The sequence below is a fragment of the Miniopterus schreibersii genome (assembly GCF_964146895.1).
Source record: "Miniopterus schreibersii genome assembly, chromosome: 13".
In the NCBI taxonomy this organism is placed as follows: domain Eukaryota; kingdom Metazoa; phylum Chordata; class Mammalia; order Chiroptera; family Miniopteridae; genus Miniopterus; species Miniopterus schreibersii.
In genome coordinates, this window is record NC_138113.1 from 53,320,438 (window position 1) to 53,339,288 (window position 18,851).

Here is an 18,851-nt window from a genome sequence, read left to right on the forward strand (position 1 = left end):
ACTTTAGGATCCCAGCATTTTAATATCAGGGAAGTGTGTAACATATTTCTCTCTGTGGCTATTTCCGTCTCTCTGTCACCAAGTGGCACCCTTATTCCAAAATAACCAGAGCTTACGGTGATACTCTCCAAAGCCCCTTGGAAAGTCTTTTTGGCTAGGCCAAGGTGTCTGGACACTAATTCAAAGAGCAACAGACTTTTCCCAATTCACAGAGGAAATGGAGTTCATTTTCCAAGATTACCACTTTTGATCACGGTGGACTAGGTCATGTGGACTAAATCCTCAACTGAGGACAACTTAAGCTGCTCCAATATATTTTTAAAGTCTGACTGGGGATATTGAGCAAACAAGGCATCGAGGAATTACAGGGCCAAGATCAGGGAAAAGAAGAAACCCAGAAACGTGTGCTTGGCATCTAAGGCTACTTTCTCCCGAGGGTCCCGCTGGTCCTAAAAGATACAGCAAACTGCTGAGCAGAGCTGTTGGCAGCTTCTGGGAAGAAGGAGGTAAAAGCTAGGTCCGCTACAAGGCGGGGTGCCTGGCAAACCTTCCGTGTTTTGGGTTGGGACTCCAGAGGGTTTTGCTCCCAGAATATGAACAGAAACAGGTCAGCCCTCCAAGGGACTGCAAATCATCTCAGCCCAGAAAACAGAAAGCCATCCTGGCCTGCTAGATCCCAAGCCACTTGCCAGATGTAAACATAACCTTCGTGGGGGAAGAAAACTTTATTCTACACCTCAAATTATTTCAATAAATTTCAGATGTAATATATGGTACACAATAAAAAATCACTAAGTATGTGAGGAGACAAGACAAAAACTAACGAAAATGAAGAGAAACAACAGACACTAGAAACACACTTATGGAGGTTCCGTGTTAGGGAGTTACTGAACTTTAAAATAACTATACTTAATAGGTTCAAATATATCAAAGATAAGATAGGCAATTTTGATAGAGAGCTGGAAATTATTTTTTAATCATTTGTTTCTTTTTTTATCCCATCAATTTCATTCTTAAAACACAGGGGCTACATTTATCTTGTACCGGGCAACAGATGAGAAACGAGGAAAAAAAAATCTCTGGGAAAAGCCAAAAAGAGGCAATTGTGCTACATTCCGGGATGCCTGTGTGAGAATGTGCTTATAACAGTGACAATACATTGTGTACGCACCATTCTACTTCCTAGTACAAACTTTGTTACTGGTTTATAAGATGCAATTAAACACAGACACTCCCAATACTCAGCAGACCACAATCTTAAAGCGCCTTTGCACAGGGGCCCCTCCCCCTCTTCCGTTGCTCCTGCCCAGACCCAGTTCTGCCCCTGGTCCAGAACAGTCACGGCAAAGTGTAGCAGCATTTGAGCACGCGTTTCGTGCCATGCCCCTGCCAAAGGCTTCCCACACATTGTCACATTTTTCACAGCCCTATGAGGAGGCTATGACTCTTCTCCCATTTTAAAAATGGAAAAGCCAAGGCCCAGGGGCCCTATGTAACATGTTTAGGTGCCCCCACTAACAAGGGTCAGAACGAGCACATGGACAGGTCTGCCTACTCCTGGAGCGGGCCGCTCCCCACCTGCTGATTGCTGGGGGAATCCCTGGATACCTGTGACCAGAGGAGGCCTTGGGTTCTCCTCTCCACAAACACTCATTAAACACTGACTGTTTATAGGGCCCTAACCTGGGAGACCTAGTGTCAAGGGCCCAAAGCCAAGGCTGAGGAAGTGAGGGACACAGGGTAACCCCAGGCCACATGCACAGGAGAGGAGTAAAGGTCACAGTGCGAAGTCCTGTTGTGGCCACCAGACCCTTGCTGGGGAAGCTGCGTGTGGGCTGTAAAAAAGGCTACCTTCTGGGGAGCTGAGGGGAACCCCTGCTCTGGCCCAGGTCCAAGGTTCCTCCCCAGGGAACTAGGACTCAGAGAGTTGCTGGGAACACAGCACTGTTTCCAATCAAGGGTAAAAGCAGGGGGCTCAGGCTTCACACAGGCTGGGGGGCCAGGAGATCCAGGCCGGGGTCTGTGGAGGGTACAAATCTCCAGGCAGAAGTGGGCCGGAGGCCATGAGGCAGCCAGCCCAGGCCCAGGCCGTGGTGGCCCCTTGCCTGCTTGGTGGCTTTACCTGATTAGTTTGGGTAAGCAGGAGGGGTCCCTGGGGACCAGCAGGGCAGTGGGATAAGTTAAAGAAAGGTCAAAGGGAAACGGGCTTCCCTGGGCGGGGGAAATGTCAGGGCTGAGGAGGGGAGAGAGCGAAGCTGGGGAAACTGGGGAGGGGAAGGGAAAATAAGAGGAGAGGAGCCTGGAGAGGAGTGTTGGGGGGCATGTGCAGGGGGAGGGGTGGGCGATGACAGAGTGGCATGGGCAGGGCCTCTGTCCCACCCAAGGGGTTCCAACAGGGGGAACAGGGTCTCCTTGGTGCTGACTGGCAATGGAAGAACCTGTTGGCTCTGTAACTCAGCAGCAACGGAGCTTTTGAGAATAAATGAAGGAGGTCGTGAGCAGACAGGGGGTGGAAAGGGAACAGGCAAGATGGGGTCAGGGAGCTGGAAGTAAGGGACAGTTCAGGCCTAGACACCAGCTAGGGATCTGGGGGCAAGAGCGACAAGTCCTCTGGTCCAGGCCAAGCAAAAGGGGAAGGCGGCAGCCCCAGCGTCACCTTGCAGCTAGCAAACCTGTTATGGATTCCGAATGAAAGGGGTGAGTGAGAGGGATGGGGGTACAGGCCTGGGCCTGTAGGCCCCACTGCTAGATGGACCAGACCCCATGCTCAGACCCACCAAGTCCCAGAACCTTCCTGCCCGCCTGGGCCCTGGAGCCCCCAGATTGTAGGCAGGGCCTGGGTCTGGGGCAGTGGAGAAGGACAGTGGCCCATGACCCCCCAGAGCAGGGCTTCAGGGCTCTAGCCCTTTCCCTTCCTTCTGCCCATACCCCTGCCCTGGGCACCAAGGAATTAAGGGGGACTCACCCAAGGGGGTCCTACAGCTTCAGGGAGGTGACCCGGGGGATGTGGAAGAGCTGAGTCTCTTCAGAGCTGCTGGAGCTGTGGCATCAGGGAGAGAGTGACTGACCCCGCACAGCCCCCAGCCTGGCACAGGGATCAGCCCAGAGCCCCACTTTCCCGCCTCAGACACTTTCCGGGGGCAAGCGGCGCCCCGAGAGGTGACACCCAGTGCCTATGCTGCAGCAAGGGTATCGGGAGAACTTTTCGACCCTGGGGCCCCTCAGAGTGCGGCTCCTCGGGGCCAGCATGTGCCCCCTCTGCCTAGCGAGGGAGTCTCAGGACGGGGTGAGCCCTTGTTGCTCCCACAGTTCTGGCAGCCCCTCACCTAAGGCGTTTCCAGATGGGATGGAAGTATTTGGAGGTCTTGATAGCAAAGATGATGCTGGGGACCAGGAAGAAGGTACACCAGGCCAGGCAGAACCAGAAGGCATTCTAGAACGGAGGCTAGGGGTTAGCTCACGGGGCCCCCACTGCCTCAGTGAGTGGCCCAAGGCAGTGCTCCCAGGGCCAAGGTGCAGACCTGGGGCAGGGACCCGGCCTCACCTCAGGTCCTGTTCATGTGCCCCTCCCACGGGGCCTAATGTCCATGAACACAGGTGAGCTCCCCAGCACTCACCCAGGGGTCAGCCATCATGTCACACAGGATCACACGGCCATTGTCCAGGGCTCCAGAGAGGGGCTGGCAGGTGGCGATGCGCTGAGTCACCTGTGGCATCAACATGAGGCAAGTATACCCAGATCCACAGGTGCCCACCTCAGTCAGAGAGAGTGGTTGACAGGGACACAGATAGGCCCAGGGACACATGGATGCAGACACATGGACGAAGGAACACAGAGATGTAAGGACACACTGACACAGCTCAGCTCCTGCCCTTCCCATTCCACTAAGTGCCTACTGTGTTCCCAGCACTGTGCCCGCAGTCACACTCTCACTGGGGAGGCAGCGCAGCCTGTGGAGGCTGGGCCAGCAAGCGCCTGCAGGGACAGGAGGCTTGAGGGCTGGGTTGGCCTTAGACAGGGTGGGCACAGGGCCAGCACGAGGAAGGGCATGGTGACAGGTTCGGACAGTCTGTTCAGGACGCCTGGCCAGTCCCGCTCACACTCAGGCCTCAGAGGACACATGGGCTGCCCAGGGGGCGGGGGTGCAGAGCCCAGCTAGTGAGCAGGGGCATGGAAGGCAGGTTTGGGAGTTTGGGTTCCAGGGCACCTCCAAGTCACTCCCAAGGGGATCTGAGGCGAAAGAGGGGTAGAGCAGGGTGAATGGCTGGGAGCAAGCAATTGGTAGTGGCTCTGTGCCCCACTCACCTCATCTCTCACCCAGTCTACATACTGGGAGAAGTAGCCCATCTCTCGGGTCAGGAAGCACTCACTTTCCTGCAGGAAGGAAGGGAGCTCTGGGCTGGCAGGAATCCCGGGAACCAGTGCCCTGCCCCATCAGGACAGGCCCAGCTGGCTTTCCCGGGAGCCACTGTGAGGGTACAGGGCTAGAGGAGAGGCCTGGAGTGGGAGCCCTGCGTGCCTCAGCCCCTCAACCTACCTCTGGCTCTGAGGTAGCCCGCACCCCTCTCCCATCCCCCCACTCACATTCCTCAGGATGCGGGTGGCCCAAGCAGGCAGCTCTCCTTTTAGGTGGGTGACCCTGTCCAGAACACCTGAGGCCTCCAGCTGGGGAAAGGAGAGAGGCTCAACTCAGCGTCCTGCTCAGTCAGGGAGCAGCCATTCGGCCATTAATTCAACATGTAACACACAACATGCTCAGCTTGAGGCAGGGGGCATTAAGCGCTAAGGACAGAGAGGTCAAGACAGTGGTCCTCAAGGATCTACTCATCCAGCCCAATTCTTCCCACCCCAACCCTCAATCTCCTGTGGGATCGGGCAGAGCAGGTGAGGTCCCAGCTGGGCCTCTTCCTCCCTCCCTCTGCTGCCCACCTGCTCCACCCTACCCTCCCATCTCCAGAGCCACCTGGAGGTTTGGTGCTGAGAATGCCAGAGCCCTGACACTGATGTTGAGCTTGGCCTGTGGAGGAGAGATCGGGGCTGGTCAAGAGGAGAGCAGGATCCGGTGCCTGCCTCCCTGTTCATGTCCCCTCCCTACCTCCCCTCCTCTCCAGGCCCCAAGCTCCCTAGGTCTCCAGACTTACCACAAGGCTCTGCTGGGGGAGGACCTTCTCCTGGTAGAGGTTCCTGAGCCCTTGGGCCTCCTCCTGCAGTTGCTTCCCCAGCATAGAATTGTCCTGAGAGGAGACAGAGAGAATGGCCTCTGCCCAGGACAGGACAGCCCTTGCCAACATATCTTTACTAAACTATTCAGCCAACATGGTGAGGGATGTGAATGCCAGGCTCAGCCAAAGATCACCAAGGCCTCCTTGAGCTCCTGGGCCTGATCTGGGTTTGGGTGGCCTAAGCCCAAGTTCAAGGTCTACCTGGGGGAGGCATCCCTAAGTCAGTCAAAGACCCTGTCTGAGTGGCAGTGGCGTCTGCTGAAATGGGTGGGGTCTATAAGTTATCTGAAAAATAACTTTTTAAACTCTAAATATCTCTAAATACAAAATGCTATTTTTCCCAGTAGAGCTGATGCTCCTGGGGGACAACTGTCATATCTGATCCATCACACTGTCCTCACACCACCTGTCCCAGTGGGTCCCATGAGCAGTGAACACTTAGAAACACTTGCCCCATTGCATGATGTCAGGCCAGTCACTTCATCTGATATTCACAGATGGAAAAAATGGGGCCCAGGGATGGTGAATGACTTGCCCAAGGCCACACAGCCAATTGGTGACCAAACTCAAGTCAGAACTGATACTGCAAAACCCTTCCACCCTGCCAGGGGTTTGGAACCTTGCTGGTGGGAACCCTCAATCCCCTGAGTTTGCCCCCCCCCCAGTCCAACCACTCTCACCCCCTCCCACCTCTCGGGCCTCTCCCTGACTCCTGCCTGCCCAGTGGGTCTCGGCTCCCTTCTCACCTGAGAGTGGGCCAGTCCTTCCAGATCGTTCGCCAACTTCTCCACACTGGTGTTCACCACGGGCTTCCGGATCTGGAGAAAGAAGAGAGGCCAAGAGGGGATGAACCCTGGTTTCCCCTCCCTTGAATTCCCAGTCTTTTCAAGTGAGTCTATTGGGACACATCAGCCACAGCGGGTTTGACCTGAAACTGACTGACAAACACCAGACATTTTCCATGAGGATAGAATTAAGACGGTGAGTCGCCCTCTGGTGTAACCCAAGGAAAGAGGCAACTTCCCACCACCATTTGCCACAGCAGAGGGTTCAGGACCATGGACAGCAGCACACTCTGGGGCTGGGGGCACATTCACTCATCCCAGCAGGATGGGGAACACCAGGGTAGGCTTGGGGCACATGATCTGGGACAGTGCCCCCCCTCCCCAGGACATGGGGAGTCAAGGGAATATGGAGGGTGGGACAAGGTGAGACGCAGCCCCCAGCTCCTCTGTGAGCCCCTCTGTTGTGCAGGGTCTGGCCTGAGGGGCCCACTGCTGACCTGAATGAGGAAGCCAGGGTAGTGGACGTTACCAAGCCCACTCCTCTGCAGGGCCTCCAGGTCCCGGCGGCCGGCTGGGCTCAGCAGGTCCAGACTCTCCATGTCCACTTTGAGGTTCTGCAACTCCTGCTCCATGTTGGCCTTGTACTGGGAGAGAGGGGACAAGGTGAGGGCAAGCCCAGGCACTGAGCCAGGGCCCAGAGCTGCTGACCTAGGTAAGCAGTCACCAGGGCCTCCACCCTGGATCCTCCCAGGCCCAGACAGGACCCCACAGGCCTCCGCTTCCTACCCACCCCCCTCCAACCCAACCCTACCAATACCCAGCCCTCCTCAAGCACCTATCTGGCTACTGGACAGCAACAGAGACCTTCCCTGGCCTCCCAGTATAAAATAGCTTCCCCACCCATCTTTATCACATCACCGTGTGTCAGGGTCTTCAGAACACCCGTCACTGGACATTATTTATGTGTGCACTTGCCTATTGCCATCAGCTCTGCGAGAGCAGCACCTCTTCCACCCATTCTGAACCACCAAACCCTCAGAGGCTAGAGCAGAGGCTCACGTGTGGTGGTCACAGGACAAGTGTGTTGAATGTGTAAAAATGAATGAATGGATGGGTGATTGAATGAATGAATGAACACAGTCACATTTCCAAGACAGATCACAGCTTAAAAGGGGACACTCAGTATTTCCCAATCACTGCTGGATGGGATTTAAAGGGCATGCCATTCAGCCCCAGTGTTTAACAGATGAGAAACTGAGTCCAGAGAGGAGCATTCACCTGCCCTAGGTTTCACAGAAAGTTAGAGAATGGAGCCCAGCTCTGGTTCTCTCCCGCCTCACCACCTCCACCCTGTCTTCCTTAGGGGGAGAAAGGCCTAATTCTTTCTGAGGCATCAGGGACAGACAGGTACAGGAGATGTTTGAAGGCAGCCAGAGCTCTCCTGGTGCGCTGGAAAGCACACCTTGTCACACTTATCTCTGCCTCATCAGCTCCTTACTATCTCCTTCGAGAACACTCTTAAGGTCACATTTGACGTTGCCAGATGGCCCTCAAGGACTGCCCAGCCCCTCTGAACCTGTTGCCCTACTGTCCAGACTTTCCTGTGAACTGGACCCCTCCCCTCCTAGGACTGGGGCTGAAACCCCTCCCCATGAGAGCCATGACTCCCAGCCAGCAGAGCATGGGCCCCTCTGTCCAGGCCCCCTGCTGAAGCACCCCTGGCCAGCCTTCTTCCATGGGCAGTGTCTGTGGTGACTGAGAACCTGGCATCATCTGCTCTGTGGGCATCTCATCTGGTTAGAGACATGAGGGAGAAAGCTAAGGAACTATGGGAACTGTCCCATTTATACAGTTTAAGGTGTGAAGTTAGGACTGTCACCTGGACCACTTGGCTATGCTGCCTGTGGGCTTGGAATGAGTGGTGGGTTCAAGGGGAGATGGAAGGGTTTCTAGATGGGGAATCAGGAGTCAGCATGTTTGGGGGGGTCCCTAGGACATGCTTTGGAAAGCCTCCCTGAGGGCCCTGGGAGTCAAGCACCTGTCCTCCACCTCCCTGAGGCGTGGAGAGGAAGAAGAAAAGAATGTACACCCTCAGGAGAACCCCAATCTCCAAGCAGGACCCGTCTCATGAAGCAGCACCTCCTTCTCTGGCCCAGAACTGTCTCAGCAGTATGCATCTTTGTCTCCAGCTCTGCACACCAAGGTCTGGCAAAGTCCAGCTGCTGAGGGAGGGAATCCTGCCACCACCTACTGACTGTGTAAGCTCAGCAAGGGGCCTGTGGGAGGCCACCTCCAGTGATCCCCAACTTCATCACCATTGTTTTCACTGTCACCCCATCCTGACCACAGCATACCAACCAATGCCTGTCCCTCTCAGGACACACGCACCTTCAGCCTCCTACTCACTGTCACCAGCCTTTCCTGCTGCTGCCTCAGCTGTGCCCAGTTTTCCTGGAGCACAATGCTCAGAGCGGCTCAGAGCCCCAGGCACTCAACTGTCCACCCGCACATCCCAGAACCCCCCTGGGCTCAGCCCTGGGCCAGGCCCCAAGCTGGCACCTGGGGCCTCTGCCCGAGGCACCTCAATTACTCTTGCGGACATCTCAGGTTCTAGGTGATGATCCCACCACAGAGGCAAGTCCAGAGGTGGGGGATCTGCAGGAAGGGTTCCCACAGCCTTCTGGAAGTTTCCCTCACCTGGTTCATATCCAGATATGTCTCCAGGTCATAGGAGTCATTGAGCTGCAGAACCTTCCAGAGTGCAGCCCCTTTCCTGCACTGCCTGGGGAGGAACCGTGGACACCAAAGATGAGAGAGCGGATGGCTGGTGGGGCTGATGTCACCCTAATGGGACACCCACTTCAGCTCCTCCACACACCCTGTCCCCAGCCCAGGCTTCCTACTCACTGATAGGCCAGGAGGATACTGATGTTCTTCTTCAGACCAAGAAGGTGGGACAAGTTCATGGATGAGGGCACGTTCCCCGGAGTGTCAACAAACTAGAGATGGGTCAGAGAGAAATGAGCCTGGAGCAGGCAGGGGCAAGGCCATCGCAGCAGAGGGCCAAGTCCCATGACACCCTGGCTCAGCAGAGACCATGCCCCTTTGACTCTGGCCCAAACCTGCCTCAAACTCAAATTACCCCGGCACCCCAACTTCTTGAAAGTACCTTTCCCACAAGCCCTGGGAAGAGAGGCAGCCTGGTCTGCAACAGAGAATCTGGGGTTACCTGCTAGAAGAACTGAGCAACCAGGTCCGCAGTTCGCAGACTCCGTCAGGAGAACAGAGGGGCTCAGGCCTGGGAGTCCCTGCCCTGGGGCTGGGCATCACCCCAGGGACTCACGGGCTCCCTCCCACTCCTCACCTGCTGGCAGTTTTCTGTCTTTCTTGGGCCGCCTTCATCATCCCCCCACTTTCTCTGCCCCCAATCTTTCTAACCCTCTTGCTCTGCTCACACCTCCCGCTACCCACCTCGTAGAGCTCCCCGCTCTCCCAGCTGCGACACACCAGCGTCTGCACGTTGCCGCCGACCAGGAAGGTGGAGAAGACGAGGATAATGAGGGGTGCAGCAAAGAGGAAGCTGAGGCCTGCCCCACTGGGGGAGGCAGAGAGGCGGGGGGTGAGCGGGGAGACCCTGTCCCCACCCACAACCCAGGCCAGCATGGTCAGCGAGCAGGCCCAAGGACAGAGCCCTCTGGGGAGAAAATCTCAGAGGACTCCACCACCTGGGCCAGGAGTTAGAACTGCAAACTGTCCCCAACTCATCCCCCCCCATCCTCACCCTGTCAGTGGGCCCTGGTGGCCCTGGCAGCCCAGAGGAAAGGGTAACTGTTTTGCTCAAAGAGACAGGACTGCTGGCCTCTGGGCCCAGGGCACATACAGGTGACCAGCTCCAGAGCTCAGCCCTCAACAGGGCCACCTGGTACAGCTAGCCAGGACCTGCCGGCAGGGTAGCAACTTAGAGGGTCTGAGTAGGCCCAGTGCAGCTGACCTCTGGGGCTTCTTTGGGAGACAGGCACAGTTCCATGCCAGGGTTTGCGCTTGGAGAGTAAACCACGGGCTGGATTTCAGCCCCCACTTGCCCCTTTGACCAGGCACCCTTGTGCAGTGACCAGCCTGCATGACTGAATGTGGCAGCCCTTGTCTTAGAGACCATCTAGTCCAGGGCAAACAGATTCTATCTCTGGGGCCACCTCCTATTGGTGGTGCTGCCTGGATGCTGGGTTAAGAAAGATTCTGAGGCTCTGTCTGGGAGCCAAAGGAAAGAGCACCCACTGGTTACTATAATTACAACCGGTGTGGAGGCAAAGTACTTCTGTGTTGTCACTCCTGCTGTAGTCCAACCCTTTTATACAGATGAGGACATGGGGCCCAGATGAATTCTTAATTTGCCATGGCCACCCAGGGAGTAGGTACTAAAGCTCAGTCCTCGATGCCCAGGACAGGAGTGGCTGTGGGCATAGAGGAATCTGGCCAGCCTGATGGGAGAGCCCCTTGCCCCTTGCCACAGCCCTTCTTACACCATGAGGATGCGGGCTCCAGCCCTGCCCTTGGCTTCTAAGTGGCTGCGGTCCTGCCGGGAAGACAGTCCCCAGATGCCCAGGTTGAGGCCCACCAGGTTACAGACCACCACAAGCAGGACCACCGAGCACAGCACGCAGCCCACAATCCACCTGCCACAGAGAAGATGCAGGTGTCATTGGGAAGGGATAGGCTAGCATAAGACTTAGTGGCAGGCTGGGGCACTAACCCCAAGGTTGGGGCTTTAGGAGTGTAGGTATGGACATTTCCTGAGGCCACCCTTGTCCTATGGGGTCTCCAGGCTCAGATATCAAGGGCACACAACTGAAGTGGGGACACAGGGAACCAAGGAGCAAAGGATCTTGGCTTGAAGGAGGCAGAGGCTTAAAGGAGTTGATGGGGACTGTAACTGCTCCCTGGTGGCTGAGCAGCTGGGCTGCCTACTCCACCCCCACCGCCATGGGTCCGGAGCACCTGTATTTCTCGTATCTCTGCACCTCCTTCAGGTAGGGGCGGCTACTGTTTTCCACCTTCTCCAGTGCCTGGCTCCAACGAGAGGCTGCCTCCCAGCTTGGGAACCCTTCGGCCACTGTCTTCAGCCCTCTAGGCTCCTGGGCCACTGCCTTCTTCAGCTCTGCCCAAAGCAACAGGGGCTTATGGGTTGGGGAAGGCACCCAAGGGCCCAGGGAGAAAGATGGGCAGGAAGAACACCTGGCCCCACAGAGAGGGCCCACTCTCTGTCCACGCCCAGTCAAGGGACAACCTTAAGCCTCCGCCCCACTGCCCCCTCCTCAATCAATGAGCCTGTTGTTAGGGGGTGGGGTGGGGTGGGGTGGCATGCAGGGCAGCCAGTCTGGCCCCTGGGCAGGGCCTTACCTTCCACCACGTCGGCTAACTGCAAGGAAGCCAGGTATGGAAGGGCGTTAAAGGTGCTGTTCTCCTGCCAGAACAAAAGGCAACTGTGCCTCCCGCTCAATACCAGCTTGGGGACCATGACACCACCAGAGGGAGGGGCTCTCACTTTGTGCTCCAACTCAGGAAATCAGCAATCAGCTTTCCCTTTGTTCTCGTGGTCGGTGGCTTCTCCCCTCCCTGGGCCCAGCCTGACTCAACTCCCCAAACAGAGCTCCTCAAAGACCCCTCCTTTTATTCCCATCCCTCTTGCCTAGACTATTGCAGTAGACTCCCAACCATCCTCTCATCTCTCCCATTCATCCTGTGCATGACTGCTAGGTCTATTTCCCTGAAGTCCAGTGCCAACCTACTCTTCCAGACTCAGATAAACTTCCTTCCTCCTGGAACCTTCTGCTGCAGCCACCCTGCACAGCTGACTCACCATTTCCTCAACTCAGGCATTCCAGGCCCTGGGCCACAGGCGTTGGCTCATGCAGCTCACTCACCTACAGCCCATGTCCACCCAGGGGATCCTGCCTGTCCTCCAGGGCTCAGCTGCATGCTCCCTTCCTGGCCACCCCAGCCCCCAGGCCCTGAGGGCCTGTCCCCAGACCAGACTGTGCACTCAAGAACTGAGATTCCAGCCCTCGGTGCCATGTGATACGTGAGGCTCTGATCTGACCCAAGTCTTAAGTTCAACTGGGTACCCACCCAAAAGGGGGAAACTGAGTCTCCTCACTTTTGAGTTCTCAGGCAAGTACAGGAGAAGTCAGGTAGACTGAGGTAGGCACTCACCTCCTGGACCATACTGTAGAAGTTGGCTTCTGGGACACCCTCCAGGCGATGGAGGACATCATCCACGTGGGGCACCTGAAATAGGAGGGGATGGCGGGTAATGACAAAGGCCTGAGAGGGATCCCTGAGGGAGGACAAGGGTGGGCGTGGGGGCGGAGGCCACTAAAACCTCAGTGTCTTCATGTGTAAAATGTCGGGACAGCACAGCCCTCGTGCTCTGGGTGGCAGTGAGAACTCAGAGCTAATACACATGGCATTCATGGCACAGCGCGTGCCCAGGAAAGCTGCCATCATCAGCTGTCAGTGTGTGGAGGAAGATGGAGGTCTGCCTCGGGAAATGTGGGGCCCAGGGCGACTCCTGGGGCACCAGGCAGAGCAGCCCCCCTTGCTCTAATGGCCTCTGTCAGGCCTGCACCTGGCCAAAGTCAGCTCCCAACTCTAGGCCATGGGCCTGGCTCAGGGTCTCTTCGCAGCCCTGGCAGCCGGGCTCCTGCAGCAGGTCACGGAGACGCTCTCGGTGCACCGAAATAGCCTGATCCAGGTCCTGCTGTCCCTCCCGGAGCTCCATGAGGGTGGCATTCAGGGCTCGGAGGTGGTCCACTGAGACCTGTAAGGCTGAGAGACCACCCACATCTTGACTGAGCAGCCTCCACTGTTGAGGGCATCCTCAGAGTCCTTGCGGGAAGCAGAACATCTTCCCTCTCACCCCCCTCCCCCCCCAGCCAACGGGAACTGCCAACATTAACCTCTAACCTCAATAGTTATAATGGAAATGGCCCTGGGGCACAATGAGGCAGGATGTGGGCAAGGGTGCTCAAGGGGATCCTAGGATAAAGCCAGGGGTGGGGCTTGGCTAAAGCTACTGGAAAAAAATCCTGGGCTGAGTGAGGGTGGGGCCTGCCCTCAGGAGACACCACCCAGGAAGCTGGTCCCACTCACCCTGGCCCAGGCTGAGCAGTGAGGCCAGCATCTCATATACGGTGCTCCTGAGCTGGGTATGGATGGTGCTCCCGATGCTCATGGCAACACCTGAAGAGCAAAGGGCAGTCTGAGGCTTGGTTCCCAGGAGCCAAGAGCCCTCCCTATCCATCCGTCTGGCCTCCCCAGGTTCAGCAGCAGACTGACTGCCCAGCTGGGCCCAATCCCCACCTCCGTGAGGGTGTTCCCAGGTAGAAGCCAGGATGAGGGGATGAGGGGGTAAGGGGGCCCCCCAAGACAGGCCTGGGCAGGGGGCCCCTGGGGCTGGCCTGCCTGCCAGCCAGCTCTAATCCTCACCATCCAGGTCCTTCAAGACGCGATTCTGGGGAACAGAGAACTGCTGTGCCACAGCCTGCAGCTCCTAGGCAAACACAGGGCCATCACCTGACAGTCCTCTCTCCGGTCCTTTCCCCAGCCCTTCGCTGACTCAGGGGTGCATTTATACACTACAGTGACTCTCCAGCAGGGGGCAGTCAGGTGCGTGTTGAAAGGGGCCTCCTTTGGGCTAATTTTCAGGACCCACTCTGCTCTGACTGCCTGGGCCTGGTGCTCCTGTGGGTGAGTGAGGGTGAGGGGTTACCCGATGCTCACCTGGGGGATGTCAGAGACCAGGCCCCGGAGGCTGAGCAGTGTCTCGTGCATGGCCTGGGCACTGGGGCCCATCTGCTCATGCACACGCTGGTTGGTGACAAAGGCACAAACAACACCAATCCTGTGGGATGGGGGCAGATGAAGGGACTCACTGGATGTCCTTGGGCACCTGGGCCTGGGCCCACCCCTCCCACCTGAGCCGGGCACCCCTCACAGCAGCACGAGGGTGGTCAGCAGCAGGAAGGTCATGAGGGTGCCGCGCTCACAGGCCATCTCCTTGTACTCCGTCTTCACTGGGCCCCCACAGCGCCGGTGGCCACGGTAGCAACAGAAACAGAGCCCGGCAGTGGGCACCACCAGGAGGTAGAGGCTCGCAATGACAGCGCACACCACATAGCCAGCCTCATACCGCACCACCTGGCAGGGCAGGGCAGCAAGGCACAGGGGCTGTCTCACCCCACCAGCCAGCCTGCTCCGCAGGACACCAGAGGGCAACCAGGAGGGGAACACACACAGCAGGGACTTTCATGAATGTCCTTGGTCCCATGTAAGGTGCACGTGTTCTTATTGTTGTTTATCACCTTACAACTGGGGAAACAGCCCTCCAGGGAGGTTGGGGTTCATGGCAAACCCCAGTAATGGCAGAGCTTTGGTTTGAAATCAGTTTCTGCAGACTGCAGTGCTCATGAAAGAGGGGAGGGGATCCCCAAGACCCCACCCTGGGGGACCGCCAGCCAGGCAAGGCAGGGCCGTCCCACTTCTGGCCCTCAGGCTCAGCCTGAACTTCCTCTCCCTCCCTGCCCCAGCCTCACCTCATCCACCTTCACGGAGGCTGGCTCATTCAGCAGGGCCCTCACCAACTCTACGGAAAGAGTCAAGCTGGGGGCTTGGGGACAGCAACTGCTCTGCCCCTGTTCCCACCCCCACTGCCAGGAGAAGGTGGGCACTCTGGAGGGGCTCTCCCCACCACCAGGCACCCTGGGAGAAGGCAGTGTCACCACAGTCCCTTGCCATCACGCCCAGGCCTCAGGGCTGCTACAGGAGGGTGTAGCTGAGAGGAGTCCCATCTGGCCAGCCCCTCCTCCTGGACCCTACACGTTGGCCAGGCAGTGGAAAGCCAAGCCACCATCCTGGTTAAAAGCAGAGAAGGGCCTGGCCTAGCAGTTCTTCCCCTCAAGAGTCAGGGGACAGGCTTAGAGGCCTTGCAGCCCCTCCTGCTCCTCCCACACCCTGGCACCACTTAGGCCCAGAGAAAATCTTAGCTGGGTCTCTGGGAACTTCTAATCTCCTCTATGTTAGAACAGAGAAACTGAGGCTCAGAGAGGAAAAGGGGCTCACCCAAGGTCACACAGGAAGGTCCTGGAGGGGTCTCCAGGTGATGCCCCTGGGCAGGAAGATGGGGGTGGGGAATGCTGGGGACCCTGCCCTCCAAGCACCCAGTCCCACTGTGGAAATTGGATAATGGGTGCTGGCCAGGACCCAGTCCCTCCCCCGCCGCCTGGGGAGAGCACACTCACCGGCAGGGAAGGGGTTGAGCTGCACAGTGGAGAGGAAGCGACGCACGGTGCCATAGAGGTGGTCTAAGGGCCCTGGAGTGCGCAGGCGAGGGGCCAGCCACCGATTCCTGGCTGCCGGAGTGAAGGTCAGGTGTGCGGCCGGGCCAAAGGACCCACAGTCCACAGCCCATGCCCCTGGCAGGCTCAGGGCCAGCATCAGGGCCAGGCCCAGGCCCAGGCCCAGTAGAGGCACCAGGAGGCCTGGTGAGCCCGCCATGAGGTTGCCCAAGGCTATGGAGCAGGGGGATGTGGGGCTCAAGAAGCAGAGAGTGCGGGAGGAGCGCAGGGCCAGCCGCACATCCTTCGCCAGCCTCTGTCCTTCGGCTCTCAAAACTGGCCCGACGGGTTTGCGCTCCAGAGCTACCTGGGCGCCGGCCCAGAGAGCTGGGAGGGCAGGGCGGAGGCTTGGGGGTGGGGGGCAGGGCCTGTTCAGACCGCCCTCAGCAGCCAGGATTGGGAGCCTGGGTGCTCTCAGCCCACCCAGGTCTTCCTGGGAGGACTGCCTCTGAGCTGAGTAGGGAAGCCCTCAGTAGCTCTGGATTAGCTAGGGTGGCCCAATTTCAAATATTATATTCTGTGCTCAGACCCAGCAGCCCAATCTGGGGGCTGGGAAGACAGCCACCCAGGGAAGCCCTGGCCCAAGGGTGGCAAGAGCAGCCTTACAGGCCCAGGAACCAGGCTCCTCTCCCAGCTCCTTCTGGAGACTGCTCTGTCCTCTCTGGTCACACCTGTGCCTACTGCCAGGCCAATCTGGAGCAGAGAGGTCACCATGCCCTGAGCCAGTAGCTCTTGATGGGGACACTCAGGAAGGCACAGCCCTTTGGGAGGGCAGATCCCTGCAAAGGTGGGCCCTTTGGCCCCGTAGTGCCCCATCCAGTCACAGCTGAGAGAGCTGATCAAGGCTATGCCCAGCAATGTGTCTACACAGGCTTCTGTTTTCTAAATGGCTGTCTGCCCAATACGGAGAGGCTGCCTATAGCTGAGCAGGTCCTGGGGAAATACACTACGTGGCTGAGGATGACCCTGACAGCATTATTCATCACACCAAAAGCAGCCCCGACGGCCACCCCGATGAGGGAATTGGTAAAATGAGCATCTTGCATGATATGCCAGGCATTAAAGAAACGGCTGTGGAAGTGGCTCTTTTGACCTGAAAGATGCTCACGGCGCACTAATGAGAGCAAATGGCCGATCACGTAACAGTGTGCGGAGGGAGGGCCTGCAGCGCTGAGCAGCTCTGGGTAAATCCAGCTAAAATCACAGGCAATTTTAATTCTCTTCTGCTCATCTCTACTGCCTAATTTCTTTGCCTTAAACATATGTTTTTTGTGTCCAAAGAAGTAATAGGAGTTTGTGAGTGTCCATGGCAGCGCCCCCTCCTTGGGAACCCTGAAGGCAGGGGCTGCTGCCCTGGTTTCTGGGAGTGGGTGAGTTGCTCAGGGATTTTTTGCTGCTCCTGGGGGTGGGGGGCTCACTTAAGTCTGAGTCAGGGCCAAGCCTGAAGCAAAGCATCCTACCCTTCCCATCGCTGCCCCACAGTGTTCTTCTAAGAGCCAGGAGACAAGAGACACAGTCATAGAAGGAATAGCCCTGTTAATAACGGGGTGCACACAGGACACGGGGCTTCATCAAAGTGTGACTCAGAGATGAGGGTCACTGAGGAATTGGCTAGGGGTGTCCTGGCTCCTCAGTTTCAGGGGTGAGGGGCAGCACTGCCCCCAGAGGCCCAACGCCAGTGTGTGGCAGGAGGCCCCTGACCATTTTGCCCTGGGACTGCCGCATAAATGCAGGCTGTGTCCAGCTCTCACCTGCCAGTCTGACTCGCCTGAGCCCAGCACCTGTGCTGGGGCCCCATCCCCCCTGGAGGCTGCCATCAAGAAGGGGTGGTCTCCCCAGAGCCTACCTGCCCCTCCTCTTTCTCTCCTTCTCCAATTTGAGCTATTAGAAAGAGTTACTCCCGCCCTAGCTGGTTTGGCTCAGTGGTTAGAGCATCGGCCCATGGACTGAAGGGTCTGGGTTTTGATTACAGCCAAGGGCAGGTACTTCGGTTGCAGGCTCGGCCCCTGCAGGAGTCAGCCATTCAATGTGTCTCTCTCACATCGATGTTTCTCTCTCTCCCTCTCTCTCTCTCTGAAAAGCAATGGAAAAAATATCCTCGGGTAAGGATTTAAAAAAATAAATAAGATAAAATAAAATAAAGAGTTACTCCTGTGGCAATCGCTTTCTGACTTCAGTTCTACCACCACCAGCAAGAGAGAAATAGCCCTTTCCCAGCTGGATCTAATCCACCTATGGAGCAATTAGTAGTGACTGTTTGGCTTTTTTGTATTTTCTGAGTTGGGTGCACTGGGGGCAGTCGAGTTTAGCTCCCAGCTTCCTGGGGAGCGCTAGAAACCCCTGGGGCTTTGGGCCATAAGCAGCCCAGCCCCCCAGGCTGTCTCCCACTCTTACGCTCTTCTTAACTCGAAGACAGGATTTCTCCAAGAAAAGACAGACGTATAGCTTCTCTCTTCACTGAGGGCAGACAGCTGATGAAGACACTGAATCTGCCTGCTTGGAGGTGGACAAGGTGAGGCAGGAAGAAGGGAGCTTCCAGAGTCACTGGCCACACCAGGACTGTCCTTCCCAAGCAGTATCTCTCTCTTCTTAATATTTACAGGAGGATGCGTGGAGAGAGGGAGAGAGAGAGAGAGAGAGACATCAATTGGTTGCCTTCTGCACACACCCCGACCAGGGATCGAATCCACAATGTTTTTCTGGTGTAAGGGACAGCGCTCCAAACAACTGAGCCACGGGGCCAGGGCCCCAAGCAGGTCTTGAAGGAACAGTCTATCATCAGGCTGGCTGGCCAGCCCCAGGCTCCTCCCCTCCCACAGTCCCACCTGGAGGGCAGGTAGGGCTCAGGGGCCAGCCCTGGGTGCTGAACACAGGCGGAAATGAAACTTCCCGTGCAACCGAATTCCTTGGAGGCTGAGCAAGTGGGTTGTGTGGGGGCTGGGCCCACTCGCAGCAGCCAGGCCCCTGCAGCAGGGCTGGAGGGCTTTCAGAAGTGGGAAGGGGCTCCAACTTTGGCCCTGTTCTGCCTCCTCCTTTTTTTCTGTGCCTTCCTGGGCGCACCAGCAAGTCCCTTCCTCTTGCAACCCCCTGGGGCCCTCTGCCCTAGAAATGCTTTGGTTGACCTGGGATCAGCTAACCATGGTTACCCTGGGAACACTTCCTGGGGCCACTTTCCCAACCCCTGACTCACACATTCTCACAAGTTTGATGGTCCCCAAATCCTACAGCTCTGAGGTGGGACAGGGGAGTGTGGAGGGGGCAGGGCTGGACAAGGGCGGGGACTTTGCCCTTCAGAAAGCAGTCGGGAGGACACCATTTGTGGCCACCCACTGGGAACAGAGTGGAGGAAATTTCCAGCTGTTCTCAGAAACAGCAGGCCAGAGGGCTGGTTCCTCTTTTTGCTGGCCTCAGGTGTCCACGCTGTGCCCTGGGAACAGGTTGTTAACCAACC

At 57.1% G+C, this 18,851-nt stretch overlaps 1 protein-coding gene across 1 annotated transcript; it reads right to left on the reverse strand.

The window, feature by feature from the left end:
• Positions 1 to 950: 950 nt before the first annotated feature.
• Positions 951 to 15,674, reverse strand: PROM2 (prominin 2). Its single transcript, XM_081156715.1, has 24 exons — positions 15,305 to 15,674; positions 14,600 to 14,649; positions 14,002 to 14,204; positions 13,788 to 13,908; positions 13,494 to 13,557; positions 13,158 to 13,247; positions 12,634 to 12,833; positions 12,219 to 12,293; positions 11,406 to 11,469; positions 11,004 to 11,163; positions 10,529 to 10,681; positions 9,480 to 9,603; positions 8,916 to 9,007; positions 8,706 to 8,790; positions 6,506 to 6,652; positions 5,970 to 6,041; positions 5,143 to 5,235; positions 4,965 to 5,018; positions 4,586 to 4,666; positions 4,307 to 4,375; positions 3,618 to 3,707; positions 3,327 to 3,433; positions 2,966 to 3,040; positions 951 to 2,672 (listed from the first exon to the last, which is right to left on the reverse strand). The coding sequence occupies exons 1-23, from the start codon at positions 15,558 to 15,560 to the stop codon at positions 2,977 to 2,979; spliced, it is 2,514 nt and encodes an 837-aa protein (XP_081012841.1). The 5' UTR covers positions 15,561 to 15,674; the 3' UTR covers positions 951 to 2,672; positions 2,966 to 2,976.
• Between the last annotated feature and the right edge of the window lie 3,177 nt (positions 15,675 to 18,851).

Bases quoted from the DNA above. Each gene is read 5' to 3' on its own strand.
- PROM2 (XM_081156715.1), bottom strand. From the start codon at position 15,560: ATGGCGGGCTCACCAGGCCTCCTGGTGCCTCTACTGGGCCTGGGCCTG. The intron at 14,205-14,599 runs GTGAGGCTGGGG...CTGCCCTGCCAG, and splicing joins CCTCCGTGAAGGTGGATGAG to GTGGTGCGGTATGAGGCTGG. The intron at 11,164-11,405 runs GTAAGGCCCTGC...TGCTTTGGGCAG, and splicing joins GTTAGCCGACGTGGTGGAAG to AGCTGAAGAAGGCAGTGGCC.